This window comes from Tachypleus tridentatus, chromosome 10 (assembly GCF_004210375.1).
Source record: "Tachypleus tridentatus isolate NWPU-2018 chromosome 10, ASM421037v1, whole genome shotgun sequence".
Taxonomy (NCBI): domain Eukaryota; kingdom Metazoa; phylum Arthropoda; class Merostomata; order Xiphosura; family Limulidae; genus Tachypleus; species Tachypleus tridentatus.
This window is the reverse complement of record NC_134834.1, coordinates 157,407,203-157,421,549: the sequence shown is the minus strand read 5'-3', so window position 1 is coordinate 157,421,549 and position 14,347 is coordinate 157,407,203. Positions and strand designations below refer to the sequence as shown.

At 31.6% G+C, this 14,347-nt stretch overlaps 2 protein-coding genes across 3 annotated transcripts in view; both read right to left on the bottom strand.

Moving 5' to 3' along the window:
* Positions 1-6,832, bottom strand: part of LOC143228249 (ADAMTS-like protein 2) — a 37,539-nt gene extending 30,707 nt beyond the window's left edge. The window contains exons 1-4 of the mRNA XM_076459540.1: positions 6,752-6,832; positions 6,010-6,079; positions 3,443-3,548; positions 1,695-1,852 (exon numbers count right to left, since the gene is read on the bottom strand). Of these exons, the coding sequence (XP_076315655.1) occupies positions 1,695-1,852; positions 3,443-3,503 (219 nt within the window). The 5' untranslated portion in view covers positions 3,504-3,548; positions 6,010-6,079; positions 6,752-6,832. The remainder of the gene's footprint in view (positions 1-1,694; positions 1,853-3,442; positions 3,549-6,009; positions 6,080-6,751) is intronic.
* A 5,149-nt stretch (positions 6,833-11,981) lies between these two features.
* LOC143230731 (laminin subunit gamma-1-like) overlaps positions 11,982-14,347 on the bottom strand; it is a 96,328-nt gene continuing 93,962 nt past the window's right edge. For both annotated transcript variants that reach the window (XM_076464801.1, XM_076464802.1), the window contains one exon: positions 11,982-14,060. In XM_076464801.1, coding sequence (XP_076320916.1) covers positions 13,807-14,060 — 254 coding nt within the window. In that variant the 3' untranslated portion in view covers positions 11,982-13,806. The remainder of the gene's footprint in view (positions 14,061-14,347) is intronic.

The window sequence follows — 14,347 nt, the reverse complement described above, 5'->3', positions numbered from 1 at the left end:
ACTTATACAATATAGATATTACTGTCTCTGTTTTCAGTCACACATACAACTGACTGCACACATATTTCCAGTGCAAGAAAACAGACTCAAACATTTACAATTTTGGTTTTAGTATAACATCTCCAATGATTAGCAGTAATTAATAGTTGTGTGGTGATTTGGAAAAGACTCATAATGTTAATAGTTAATAGTAGAAATTAGAATTAAACTTTTTAAAAGTATATAATATGTAATTTGTTGTGTTATTTTGTGTACAGTATTTTTGCATTTGGTATAGGTTATGGCATACAGAAAGTTGAGTTCGTCATGTTAAAATGATTTTAAATACGCAAATCAGTAAGTCATGCGGCAACCGTAGGCAATATAAAGCCGTGGTGGAACGTCGTACATCAGAATTGCCATATTTTGACATTGTGTTTCTCTTATAGCAAAGTCACATCGGACTATTTGCTAAGCCCACAGAGGGGAATCAAGCTCCTGATTTTAGCGTTGTAAATCCGTAGACTTACCGCTGTATTAGCGGGGGGCACATTTTGATATTGTCAATGTTATGTAGATAGAGTTATAACACCAAAAACTGTTCGCTTTTGAGAATGATATGTAGCTGTAAACTCTCTTTCTGACATAAAAAATTCCTACACGTAGATCGTAAAGATGTGTAAAGATGGAGTATTTGGAATATTCAAAACGTAAATATCCTTTCCGTGATGACGAGAAAACCCACTAGTAGAAAAATATATATTTAAAAACGTCTGGTATGAGTTGAGAAAATTTTTATGTAGAGGAAAAACAAAGAAATGTGAACCAACTTGAGACACTAAAACCATCTAAAAAAAAAGACGTCCAACAAGTCGTACCAATCCAGCAGTGTTAAACAAACTGCGGTGTTTTGTAACCCACGAAAATTCACATATAGTAAGATCAACGACAAAAGCCGTCCACATGTCCCAAAAAACAGTATATAACATAATCAAGAAGGATGTCCATTACGAAAAGCGACACAAGTCACGTATGCATTAAGTACTTTCATAACCTATCCGTTCAACTGTCGTATACCTAAAGCAAATTGAAAATTAAACGTGTGTACCTGTTATTTCTTACTAATACTGTGCATTCAGACTGTTAGAACGATTAAATCATCATTCTCATACTTTAGTTGGAGTATGGAAAGATAGAAAGGAGAAGTGTGCTTTGGACATGACAACCTTTTGCGTTGGAAGCTATGCTGTATAGCTGTTGTCAAAATGCACGGTTGTAAAATAGTGCACGACTGGACTTGGTGACATGGGATAAAGATGCAGTGAGGCTCCAAAATAGTTTTAATACGATGTACTCAATCACTGTATTTGATTGTTTTCTGCTACTTTCTGATAGTTATTTATTTAATAATTTATTAAAAGAGATCTTCTCCATAAATTATAGTTTGTGTTTATTGGAACCATCGTTATTTTATGTAGTAAACTTCGTAAAATAACATGAAAATTCTATTTGTTGGTGTTCTTCGTTTTCGTAACAAGAACCCAACAGCCCAACACGAACCTTTGCAACAAGCAGATCCGAAAAATCATGAAAAAATCCGTCTCCAGTTTTTACCCCAAAACTTTACTGAATTCTTATCCAAACGTTTTGCTTTCAAGAATTTTGTTTACTTTATAACTTAGATTCCATACTTACCAATCCCGAATCGTTCTTACCAGACATTTTCCACTGATACAAATTCCTGAAAAGTATCCAGTTTGCCAACAGGGTGTCCCATCAGTAGCATTAAGCCTCATCTTCCGGATAATAGTCTTGTTAGTTTCGTGGTCATGACCTTTACATTCAAGCTCACATGACACGTTGTTTTCGAAACCTATAACCCATAAAAAAATCTTTACTATTTTTCCAAGTTTTAAAAAACAGTCTAAGTTCCGTCTATTCTCAGAAACTTTCTAGTTTTTGATGAAGTTCCTTAATTCATCCTTTTAAAAATGAACATCAAATGTACCACTGTGATGGCAAACATTTTGATTAGAACAACTATTTCTTTAATCTGAAAAACGAAAGGATTTAGCAGTATAGAAAAATGAAAAAAAGCTGATATTAAAAGAATGGGGTAAATCCACAACAGAAATAAGCACAACAGTTTTTATTTAAACATTCATAGCTTAATTGTATCTTAATTCATATATATTAAGCTTCAACTACGTTTGCTTATTTTTTAAAGTACAAACTGTTTTCTGAAATGTTTCAGATCTTAGAAGAAAGTTTTGAACATTCAGAAACTACTCGAATTATTCACTCAAAAGTTTTGATTTCCACCCTTTTTATTAAACATTTAATCACGATTTAGTGCAAAATAATATTTATTAACAAATATATTAAAGTGAATTATTCAAGGAATTGATAGTACTCTCTAATTTTTTAACATCAAAATCTCTGCTATATAATCGATACTTAAACTAATTAGTAATCGTGCACTGGTACAAACATAATATATAAAAAACAACCAGAGTTGTAGTTCTTCAGTAAAGCTACAGCGGTTACGTATGTGTGGTTATAAAGTGACTTAGGTGTACATGGAACTGTGAAAGATGAAGCAGTGCCAGAGAGGAACGAAATTCATGACAATAATTAGTGAGTGAACTCTAAAATTTCAGTGAATACCTATATTTAAATAGGAATGTCAATACGGTCTGGTTATACATGTCCTTATATATTAAGCTACTTAAAGGGTCCTACACCTCAAATTTCTTAAAATGTAACTAACTTGCTAGTAAATCTTGAGAAAAATTTACATTTGAAATAAGAATAACGGTGATGCAGTAATAAGGGCATATCGTTGCTTTATTAGAATATGTCGTTGTCTGTCACACTGTGAAAAGTGTTAAGTGAAGGATACAGGACGTCATCCAACAAGACATTTTCAACTTGATCTGAATCAGTTAAGTATTTCGTTCTAAGTTATATATATATAGACACAGATACTAGATGTACTTTTCAGGTACCCCAAAAGTTTTTTTTGTGTCAAGAGTAAATAAAACCAAAATTAAGAGCAACATATGTACCTCATATGTCATGGTGTGTCGTAGCCTACAGTATGCATAATTCCTTTCCTGATTCATGTTACGCACACGTTTTACTGACGTCGCGACAGTACAAGTTCCAAAACCAAACTTCTTTATGTGACATTATTTTAGTGTCTACTGACTGACATAAGCGTAGTGGAGCTAGTGGTCTGAACAGGTGACCCCTTCAAGCGGGCTTTGGCCCCTTTTTCAGGAAATAAATAGAAAACAAACTGAGTTCATTGAGTTGTATCAGGAATTTAAGTGAAGACTGAATATTGAACTTCATTCCTTGTTAAACTTCATTTGCCTAGTATAGAGCAGATATCAACTGTCTACAGCTATTTATACTACAAATCATCTGTCAACTTATACGATTAAAAAAATTAACAAACCTGGGACATATGCAGCCCATGAGTAAAACATCTCAGGATATTCCAGCATCTGACCAAACATCTGACACTGGAATGTTCGGGGGTCAGCATAGTCAGACCTGCATTTCTGGAAGTCAAACTTACTTTGTTAGCAAATTTTGTTTCCGTCAAAACCACGTAAATAGAAACACATACTTAGTACAAAGCTATAGTTGTTACCATTTCAGACACTTAGTATAATAACATCCCTGTGGAAAGACACAACAAAGACAATTCGACTTTGAAAACATACGATTTTAGATATTGAAATTATATCTGTAATTATAACAGACGTATCTTACCAACAGCTATAACTATTTACATTCCAAATTACTTTGTACTCAGATTGTGGGATAACCTCTCGCACGTATATATATAACGATCTTTATTTACTGTTATTTTGAATTTACAACTTGAGATAAAATGTCGTAAGCTAACTGAATTGTGCGTGCACATATTTTTAAACAGAAAAACAGACTTCAACTGTAAGCCTCTGGTGTGTTTTTATCACTTATTTGCATCTTCACTTAAGTAATGTCTTTAATTTCTATTATTTGCTCAATAACACTTCTACCTGATTTTTATTCGTCACCTGTTATTGCTCAGGTATATTGTGCGAGGAGTCGACGGAACAGCAAAGTCTGGTAGAACTGTATCAGCTGTTATTTTTATTTTGTAGTCAAAAGATTGTGTAGCAAAAAAAATAAAAGGAACATAAATATCTCAGTGACAAGAATTTAAAACGGAATTATTCTTGAAAGTTGGTTGGTTGGTTTGGTGTTTTATGGCGCAAAGCAACAAGGCTATCTGCGTTATTCGTGAAAGAAAGTTTTTAAAAAGAAAATATTATCCCTTTTCTCTTTAAAGACAATAAGCGTTCACAATGTTTTAAAATATTTTTGTCTTTTTATTTTTAATTTCGCGCAAAGCTACACGAGGAATAACTGCGCTAGCCGTCCCTAATTTAGCAGTGTAAGACTAGAGGGAAGGCAGGTAGTCATCACCACCTACCGCCAACTCTTGGGCTACTCTTTTACCAACGAATAGTGGGATTGACCATAACATTATAACGCCCCCACGGCTGAAAAATCGAACACCTTTGGTGCGACGGGGATTCGAATCCGCTACCCTCGGATGAGGAGTCGAATGCCTTAACCACCTGGCCGTTTTTAAAACGTGACATTACGAAATATGACGAAACACAGGTGGATGTTTAATATAAATGCTTAGTCTGCAAATAAGTATTACAAACAGGTTTACTGTAACATTAATATCCACAGCACTTTTGTATAGAAATTGATCTATATCATAAAAAAACAACAAATAATCCAATATTTGAGAAGAAACAAGTAACCGGAAAAAAATACTGCTACTTACAAAGTCTCTTATATCAACATAGAAATTAGCACAACGCTGTTAATATTATTGTACATTCTGTATTTTCCAACTGTTTTGCTATAACTTCATTAGGTTCCTTTGTTTTTATAAGTTTCAATCAAACCTAAACAAAGATTAGCTTCACATAACCGTCCTAATTTTAAACTGATAAACTAATCAATGGTACCCACCGCCAACTCATGAGCTACTCTTATCTAATCAAAAGTGATATTTGACTGTCACACTTATAGCGAACCCACGACCCAAAGTCTCAAACAAATAAAATTAAGCTGTTTGTTCTAAGGCACACACATCGTGAAACATTCTATACCCATGATATTTATTAAAAAGCATTGATATTAGTCGATAAAAAATAGTATCATTTTCGAAGGTTAAACAAATTTGATTTTTTTTGTATCGCTTTTGAAAGAATACCGAAACGTTGTCCATGTTTAGTCATGTCCATACAGACTGTTCGTTGAGGTGTACACACAAGCATGCTTACATAAACCTCAAACCTTCATTGATACATTGAATGATACAACCTGTTATATAAAATTATCTTAATCTTTAAATACTAAACCTTTTGGTAAACGCTCCTAATAATACCTTTACATGTATTAAAAAATTGAAACGTATTTGTTTCTGATTATTCGTAACAATTCCGTAAAAATAGAATCAAAATGCTATTGATACGAAGGTAAATATTTGATTTCCAATGTGCATTTCTGAAATATTCTGATATGAAAATTATATTTTTATTACAGACACTATCTATTTAAGCATAAGTTATGATGATAAATATTTATAAATACAGATAACAGCACGTTTCCAATTCTCCGCATTCAATATGTTATAAAGTAATGCATTATTATTAACTACCTTTCAATGCCTGTGTTTAACCACGTGAGTTGAAACGTAGTCTTTATTCTTAAACTGGAGCACATCTTAACATTTTAAAATACCCCATTAATATGACCGTTCACAATATTTGATATACGCGTAATACATATTAATAATTTACGCATTTGAAGTAATTTTTACTATTATAATTGTTATTCCTTTTTAAAATTTAACACTTATTTTTCTTTTTAATTTTTACGCACGAGACTACCTTTATTATTTGTACTATATCAATCACAGGAAAGATTCGTAATGTAGAGCTCACCAACCTCTAAGTCACACAGGTCATAGTGTTTGTTGTTGTGTCCACACTTGGCACTATCAACAGCTTTGGCTGACCTGAAAGAAAAAAGAACAATAGAAAGTAGTGTCAAATTCTCATGAAACTTCTACTGACTCCGCCAATAAAAATGAGGGCTTATGACAGCAAAATTTGGGATTCGATTTATGCAGTGGACACAGCGCAGGTAACCTATTATGCAGCTTTGCACACTTAAAATTACCTAACTTGATTGTTTAAATAAGTATATATGTTTATAACAAATTTTTTAGTTTATCTTATGAAGTAAAGTAAGTTTTATTTTTTCGTATAGGTACAAAAAATCATAATAAAATGTGTGATTAATATCAAGCAAAAAGGAAAAATCTGATTGAGAGAATAATATTCATAAGTGAATGCGCATATCTTTATAACGATTTGTGTGGTATGTCTTGTTAGAGATTAATGTACATATAAGAATCGTCCACTTCTGCTTGTTTTCGAACTCAGAATACAGTAGACATGCATATCTGAAAAATTACTTCCAAGCCAGATCTGCCGGAGTCTTTTACAGTTCTTTTTTTTATCCAGTACTTTTATAAGTAAGAAATTCAATAATACAAAAAAAACATCTTTACACTTGGTATTTTAACCTTGCGTGTGTGTTTTATTTCTAATTCCTGGAAAATTTATGTCGTAAAACCCAGTTATGAAACGATCGTTTAGCTCCTCATCGATTGTTTAAAACTTACCCTGACTCTAAACACACCCTCTGGCGGAATCTAAATCCTTTCCCACAAGTTTGGGAACAACCGGTCCATCTTGCCCAAAGACTCCACGTATATTTTGCCTGATGTATCTTCTCTTGTGTACCAGGTTCGCTGACTTCTTCCTAGAGTATATTGTTTAATGTCAAATTATTGTTTTATTGATTATCAAAAGATTATTTTCCTATTAGTTATAGCAGCATAAAATGCTATTGAATCCTATATTTTTATTCCAGCTTGGTAATCAATATTAATAACGATATGCTAACCTTTATAAAATTGTCAGAGTTATCTTCGGTAGCCGATGGGTCAAAACTTTCTGTAGATGCAGAGACTAGTATTGTTAATAAGCAAAAAATCACAGGAACAGCGTTTAAAATATTCAACCGTAACATATATCGATCAGTCATTTCGTGCATAATAGACAAACAGGTAAGAAACAATCTCAAATGCTCTACAAAACCAACTGTCTGTATACTTTCCGCACACCCACTGGACCTCCAGTTTGAAAAGGACAGCCTTTCAAAATAAAGCTTAACAACCATCTCTGGGGGACCATATTTGGATATCAGAGGAAACTACTATTTATTGAGATACCATGGACTACCTTGACCCTCTTATTTTCTCTTTCTTAGACATCAGAATTCCATTTGTGGTCAGGTAATTATCATAGTTTTCATCGCGCATTTTTTGATTTCGTCAAAAGCTGGTTGAGACACGCGAGTTTTGGTTTTGTTGAAAGCTATAAGTCAGATAACATGCAGTAGAGTCTGGCAGGTTGACTCATGCTCTGATCGAAATAATCTCGCATGTAAGGACTATTAATTACTCTGATTCCTTACGACCTTGTCATAACCTGTTCTAGACAGCAGAAAGATAGCATGTTATATTTAGTTTTGATGGCCAAAATGACCTTTGTTACATTTAAAACAAACCGTATCTTTGACTGAAATTTAAAAACTTTTCTCAGGAGTTCAATGATAAAAAATGTTAACAATGAACAACATTCGAAATAAATATACCTGACATATCGGATTTTGTGCAAAAATAAAAGTATTAAAATTTACTGATGATGGCAATAAATAATATTACCAAATTCGTGTTGACAGAACTTTGCAATACTAATCTTAAAAATGTTTGGAATAATTTTATAAAGTAAATAACATAGAATCAACCTTTACATGTTTATAATTTATAGCTATTAAAGGCTTTTTTCACAATTCTTTTTAGTCAAAATACATTATAGCGTATAAGTAAATGATTTATCCATCCCAAAAATTTATACCAATATTGTGTAACGTTTCACATACAAGACTTTTGGTATAAAATTATTTTTATTTAAATATGACTTTAGCTCTGCGGTATTTTAAAATAATCATTGAAAATTTTTGTTCTATCTATCAAAACTAAAAACAGATGACACTTTCTTAATGTGCTCAGTGTGTGTGTTTGCTTGTTTGTTGTTAAGTACAAAGCTACACAATGGGCTATATGTGCTGTGCCAATGGCGGGTATCGAAAACTGATTCTTCAGACTTACTGCTGAGGCAGCGTGTGGGGAACGTGCCCCGTATCTGTCATAAATCATAATTTTTCCAAAAAGATACAAGAAGTAATGAAAAGTTAAAAAACATGCATCATATGTGCGTTTTAATTAATTCACTCTTTTCTCTATCTTTGTTGACTCTTTACACTAGTTTAGTGCAGTAAAAATTATAAGATAGTAAAAGCTGGGAGTAAATACATTTACACCTCCAAACATTTTAGGATAGATATTTATCATACACTAATAATAAAAACTTAAGCCTTTTTTTAATTGAAGCTTAGTGCTTCAGCTTTATAATTTAATGGTTATTTCTTTAAAAATGCAATTAGTAATTGTTTTAAAAAAAGCAGTCGATTCATTTTAGTGTGTTTTCATTTTTTATAACATCCATTCTTCGTTCCTGTAAAAACGACCTCAGTCTTTGAATTTGAGTTATCTAAATCATTCTAGGATTCAGAAGAAAGCTCATATCTTATTAATTACCTCTGCTGTTACCTGGTTACCTTATTTTGTTTTTAATTGACCAAAATACATTTCCATCTAACAATCAGCTTTCTTCCCCAAGTGTACCCCGCTAGGACGGCAGTAAGTCTTTAGATTTATAACGCTAAGATCAGGGTACTCGATTCACTTCGGTGGATATAACAGATAGCTTAATGCGGCTTTGCAATAAGAAAAACACACACTCTTCCCCAAGTGCAAGAAACCACCGACAACTCTGCTTATGTTGGCAAAATGGTCGATAATAAACATAATTATAAATTTTAGTATATATAAATATACTACATTACATCAGATTCTCATCCAACTGCACCTTTGTATATCGGAATAAACGAATAAAAATGTGTTTCTTCACCCTTTAAGTACGTCAAATTTGCCCTCTCGTGACAACTTGTGTTAGAAGCTAAACGTTTCACTAACCACGTTCGTTTGTTTAGGTGTATCATAGATTAGTTGATTTTTGAGAATGCATGTGACGTCCTATCGAATAACGACAGCTTTATCACTGGATTTGCTAGTTCTACTAAAACCCGTCAGCAGGGAAAAATGAAGTAACTGTTGATTTACTTTCAAAGAGATTTCAACAAGTCTCGTTATCACATAAAATTGTTAAAATCGGATAATTTTCGTCCTTGATTTCTACGAGCACATTAAAAAAAGCTTATACAACTTTTACTGTTTTTGATGAAAACGAGTGTAATCGTTCTGACTTTAATATTTCCCCAAATGGGTCAGTGGTAAATATCCGGGCTCAAATCTGAGGTTCGATTTTCCGTGTTGGACAGAATACAAATAGCCTAGTACATGGCTTTTTGCTGAAACAAACAAATTTGCTTTGTATCAGTGAAATTTAACATCGTAACAACATTCACTGCAATTTGTAAAGTATAAATTAATCTTGTTATATTTTACAAAAGAAATTGTGTAGTTTACATAAACTATCGAATTACTAACCTGTTCCTATATTTAATAATTTTAAGTTTTCACCTGTTGCAACATTCGATATAAATTATTGACCAAAATAATCAGGTTAAATCGTTTATTTTATATACAAAATAACTGGTAGGATTAACTGCAATACTGATGGTATTTTCTCATACGCTATTACATAAGCGATTTAGAATATTTTTCATATGGTATTACATAAGCGATTTGGTGTATTTTTCCCTTTGAGACGCCCTCTGAATCATTACATATTCTGACACACTCGTTAACCAGTTCGTCTCTTTTCTTCAGCATTAGTTAAAGAAAAAACAGCTAATTTTTTTTAGGATACGTTAAAAAGAAAATATTTGATTAACATTAGAGGTCGCTGTTGCAGATACAACTGGAATTTGTAGTTTAGCTGATACCTGTTGACTCGTCGGCTTCGTAGAACCTTCCCACCACTTACGTCTAATAATATAGGTGTGTTATTGTGTGAATTAGCCACTTAATATGACATTCACACTTTATTCTATATAAATGGGAAATAATGTTTTAAATATATATACGAAGAAAATATTATAAATTACTCTTTATATAACTTAATTTTAATGAAACTGAAATCTCGGCGATAAATGAAAAAAAAAATGTGTTGTAAGCTTTATTTTATTAATAAGCAATTAGTGCAATCCTCACATTTCAGCAATAAATAAATCTATTATCAATATAAACTAACCGATATACAAAAAATCCTTTTGAAACAGGGAATGAACAATGATAAATACGTGACGTAATGGCGCTTTTTTCAATTCATAGGAAAGAGGTTTTAAAAGGAATGTATTTTTCTTGAAATAGCATTGTCATTTATATAACAAGTTACTCCTACCAATACTGCATGATACACATACACACAATCTTAATTTTCGGTGTTGAGCTTCTGGTAAAATTCATTTTCTCGAAATAAGCAGTGCCTACACAAAATCATTTTAATTGTGAATTTTCTTCATAATCGTTTTGCAAATACGTTGAACTGCTACTTACGTATGGTACCAGAATATTATTTAATATCTTAATCTTATCTACCATTTATTTTACCGCATCACATCCCTTAACGCTTGTGTTTAAAACTCACTTCACTTTGACAAGTATATTACAGAGGTGTGGTCAAACACGAGTGTGATATAAACACAGAGCTGTTGGATAGGAATCAAGTGGTCGTCATCTGCTCGTGTACTTGTTCTTTCCACTATCAATGCTTTCTTTATAGTTAATATGAATATTCAATTCAATAGTTTAAAGACTGAAGAGTAGACATACAATAAATATATATAACTTGGGTAACTTCATAATAAAAAAGTATGCTTATGTGTATATATGTTTGCGTGCGTACATACATGTGGGAAGACGTAATATCCTATTCTTTGTTGTTTTAACGTCATTGAAATTAAACCTATAAGTTTCTACATCGTACTCTATTAGACGATCAAGTTAAAAAAGTCCAATAAGAATACATGATAAAAACGCTAGCAAATTATCGAGCTGTATTTCAGTTCTTAAAGAGTGATATTTATTAAAAATCATCTCAGCTTCCTGTAATTCCTCTTCATCAATAAATCGACATTTAATTTCAGTTTTTCAATTCATTGATTTTCCTTTATATGGTAAACAATTAAACTCTCATTCGAAAAACATTTAAGAAGCAAATTATACCGGCTCTTCATCCACGAGTAACTTCATTAACATTTGATTGGCTGATTTCAAAGTACACATTCAAACATAGACAATGGGTAAAATGAACGCCCATCTGCAGTGTTGAGAAAAATAAAGAAACAATAAAGTACTTTATTAGAAATGGATGTTATGTACGGAAAATATCTAATTGAATAATGTTATTACATTCCATCAAATTTATTAATTAATATTATAAAGCAGACCAACTGTTTAATGATTGTACCTGTTAAGATTATTTTGCTTTTTTGCCAAGACTCAACCTGTGCTGATAAGCCTCAAATAGGCAAAACTACACTCCACAAGAGAGGATACAACCAATCAAAAAATACATTAGGCCTTTACTTCACAGATTTTCTTTTGAATTTCACCTCTGTAAAAGGAAAAAAATTACAATATACAAACTGTGTACAATTTGATCAATATTAATTGGAACTTAACCAATATGTGACACTTCTGTCGACAATTAACTTTGCATAAACTAAACATGCCTTGTTTGTATACTTTGCCTACACTGTTTATTGACAAAATGTATTTATTTATACTCTTTTGTTGTACATAAACAGAGAACAATAAAAAATTAGCACAAATATATATAATTTAGATGGTCATCTTAAACCTCGCTGAACTGGAAGAAATAGAAAACATCAAAAAGCTAGAGAATTACATTCTTTCCTCAAGATAAAGAAAAAAAATTCCATCAAACGTTGTTATATGAATATCAGATAATAACAAGACAAAAAAAAAAGACAGCCACACTACAGTGTGAGAATTTGAATCATTAATATGACTAAAGGGAAAAAATGATACATTTGACAGTATTATCACATACATACCCACACACATATATATTGTGAAACATTATTGCACTTAAGACATTTTCTCCATTAATTACATGTATTATCTTTCCTTAACAAGGCCAGCAGATATACACAACTACTAAACAATTTTCAAGTTTTAAAGTTGATGTCACAGAGTCTGTGACACTACATCTCATTAACACTTAGTTCATTTTCACACATTTTACTCTGACCAAAAAAGTAGCTAACAAGAAGTTTGAAACTAATAGTGATTATATTATGACCCAGAAGGTTCATCATTTTTACCAGTATCTCTTGGAAATGAAGATAAAAAACTATAAACAACAGGTTATGTTAATTTTATACTAACAATATAAAAATAGCCATTTTTATAACAAGAATAAATTTGTTGTCACCAAATTTGAAAAAAATTGGTAATAGCACATGTAAGAGACATTTTGTTTACTTTTAAGAGAAAGTTACAACTGTCAGTTCATTGGACTCATTTGTTTTCAAGTGTGTGTGCGTGTATATATAACATAACCAAGTGAATTTTCAGTTACTTCATAAAAAATCTTACAAGTAATGGCAATACAGAAAAGGTAATTCATATCATAATTCATATAAAAACATGAGGTACATTAAACTTTATATTAAAGTCAAAAGCTTCGTCATAATGTAATCAATTTACATAACAAGTAAACACATTTAATACAAAGGCACAAGATTCAGAATTACACATCCATATACATTCATGAGATACCTGTTTGTAATGTATTGTATACTTGTAAAACTTTACAGTAGATTTAGAAAAAAGCTAGCTAAGTAAAAATGTTTACACTGTTAATTTAGAGGGAAGGAAAAAAAAACTAGCTCAATAAGAAATCTTTAACAATGTAAACAAAAGTGTCATGTTTAATATTTAAATGCCAAAGCACTTTAAAGAAACTGCTATCTAGAAAGGATAGTAATAAACTTCTATCTATCTTACTACAATAAGCTCTGAAACACTAGTCTATTATTTCATTTACAGAATAATGTTTAAATCTGATGTAAACAGTTTTAAGCATCTGAAAAATTGTCCCTTGGGTTTCCAGTATGACTACAAGAATCAGAATAATTTATGTGTAATATAATTAATTTTACAAAGACAAAATTAATTAAGAAGAGAGTAAAAGAAGAGTGAAAGATACAACTAAGAAATTTAGTAACAATGAGGAATCCACTTGTGGGTCATACATTTGGTTGAAATACAAGTTATTATTGTAAAAAAAAAAAAAAAACTTACAAAATTAGCAGATCAATGTTAGCTAAGAATGTTATCTATAACAAAAAAAGTTTTTCATTTCTATTTCGAGATTTGCAATGGGTGCAGCAGTAGTATAATGCTGCATGTATAATTTTAACACGTTATTTAATTCAAAACCAAATAATTGGTTTTAACTGCTAAACCAGAGTTAATTTACAATCAAAGCCAAAGCCCCCATTGAAAGGCTTATGTTGACATTGAAGGTTTCATTTATAAGGCCACCAGGAATTTTCTTAAGGTTCCAATACAACCCTTTTATAGCACTCTTCAGGAAGAGCATCTTTTATCTCTTTCACATTTTTGACGTCCTTCTTTAACTGTTCTATTTCTTTTTCATAGTCTCGCATCCACCTGTGCTGGTCATTTCGAGCTTTACGAAGTTCGTTCATTTGTTTGTCCAGTTTGGGATCTTTAAGTTCATCTTCTGCCTCAGCCAATCTCTTCTCCAGTTCTTTGAGTAAGTCAAGATCAATGTCATCAAGATCATCTACATAAGAAAAAATTATAGAGGGTGCTCACTTGCTTTTTAACATTAATTATATGGTACTTAAATAATTGATATTGAAAGATCATATTTTTCAACTTTAATCTTTGATTACATTCACAAATTTAAGAATTTAAATATGTACTTTAAAAAAAACTAAATCTACTTTAGAATCATCAGTTTATTAATATTTTGTCTCATGTGAATTTTTTCAAGGCATTCTGTCAGGGTCACCTGCAGCCCCCTGGATGATTTGACATGGAATGACCCCTATTCACAAACTTTAGTAT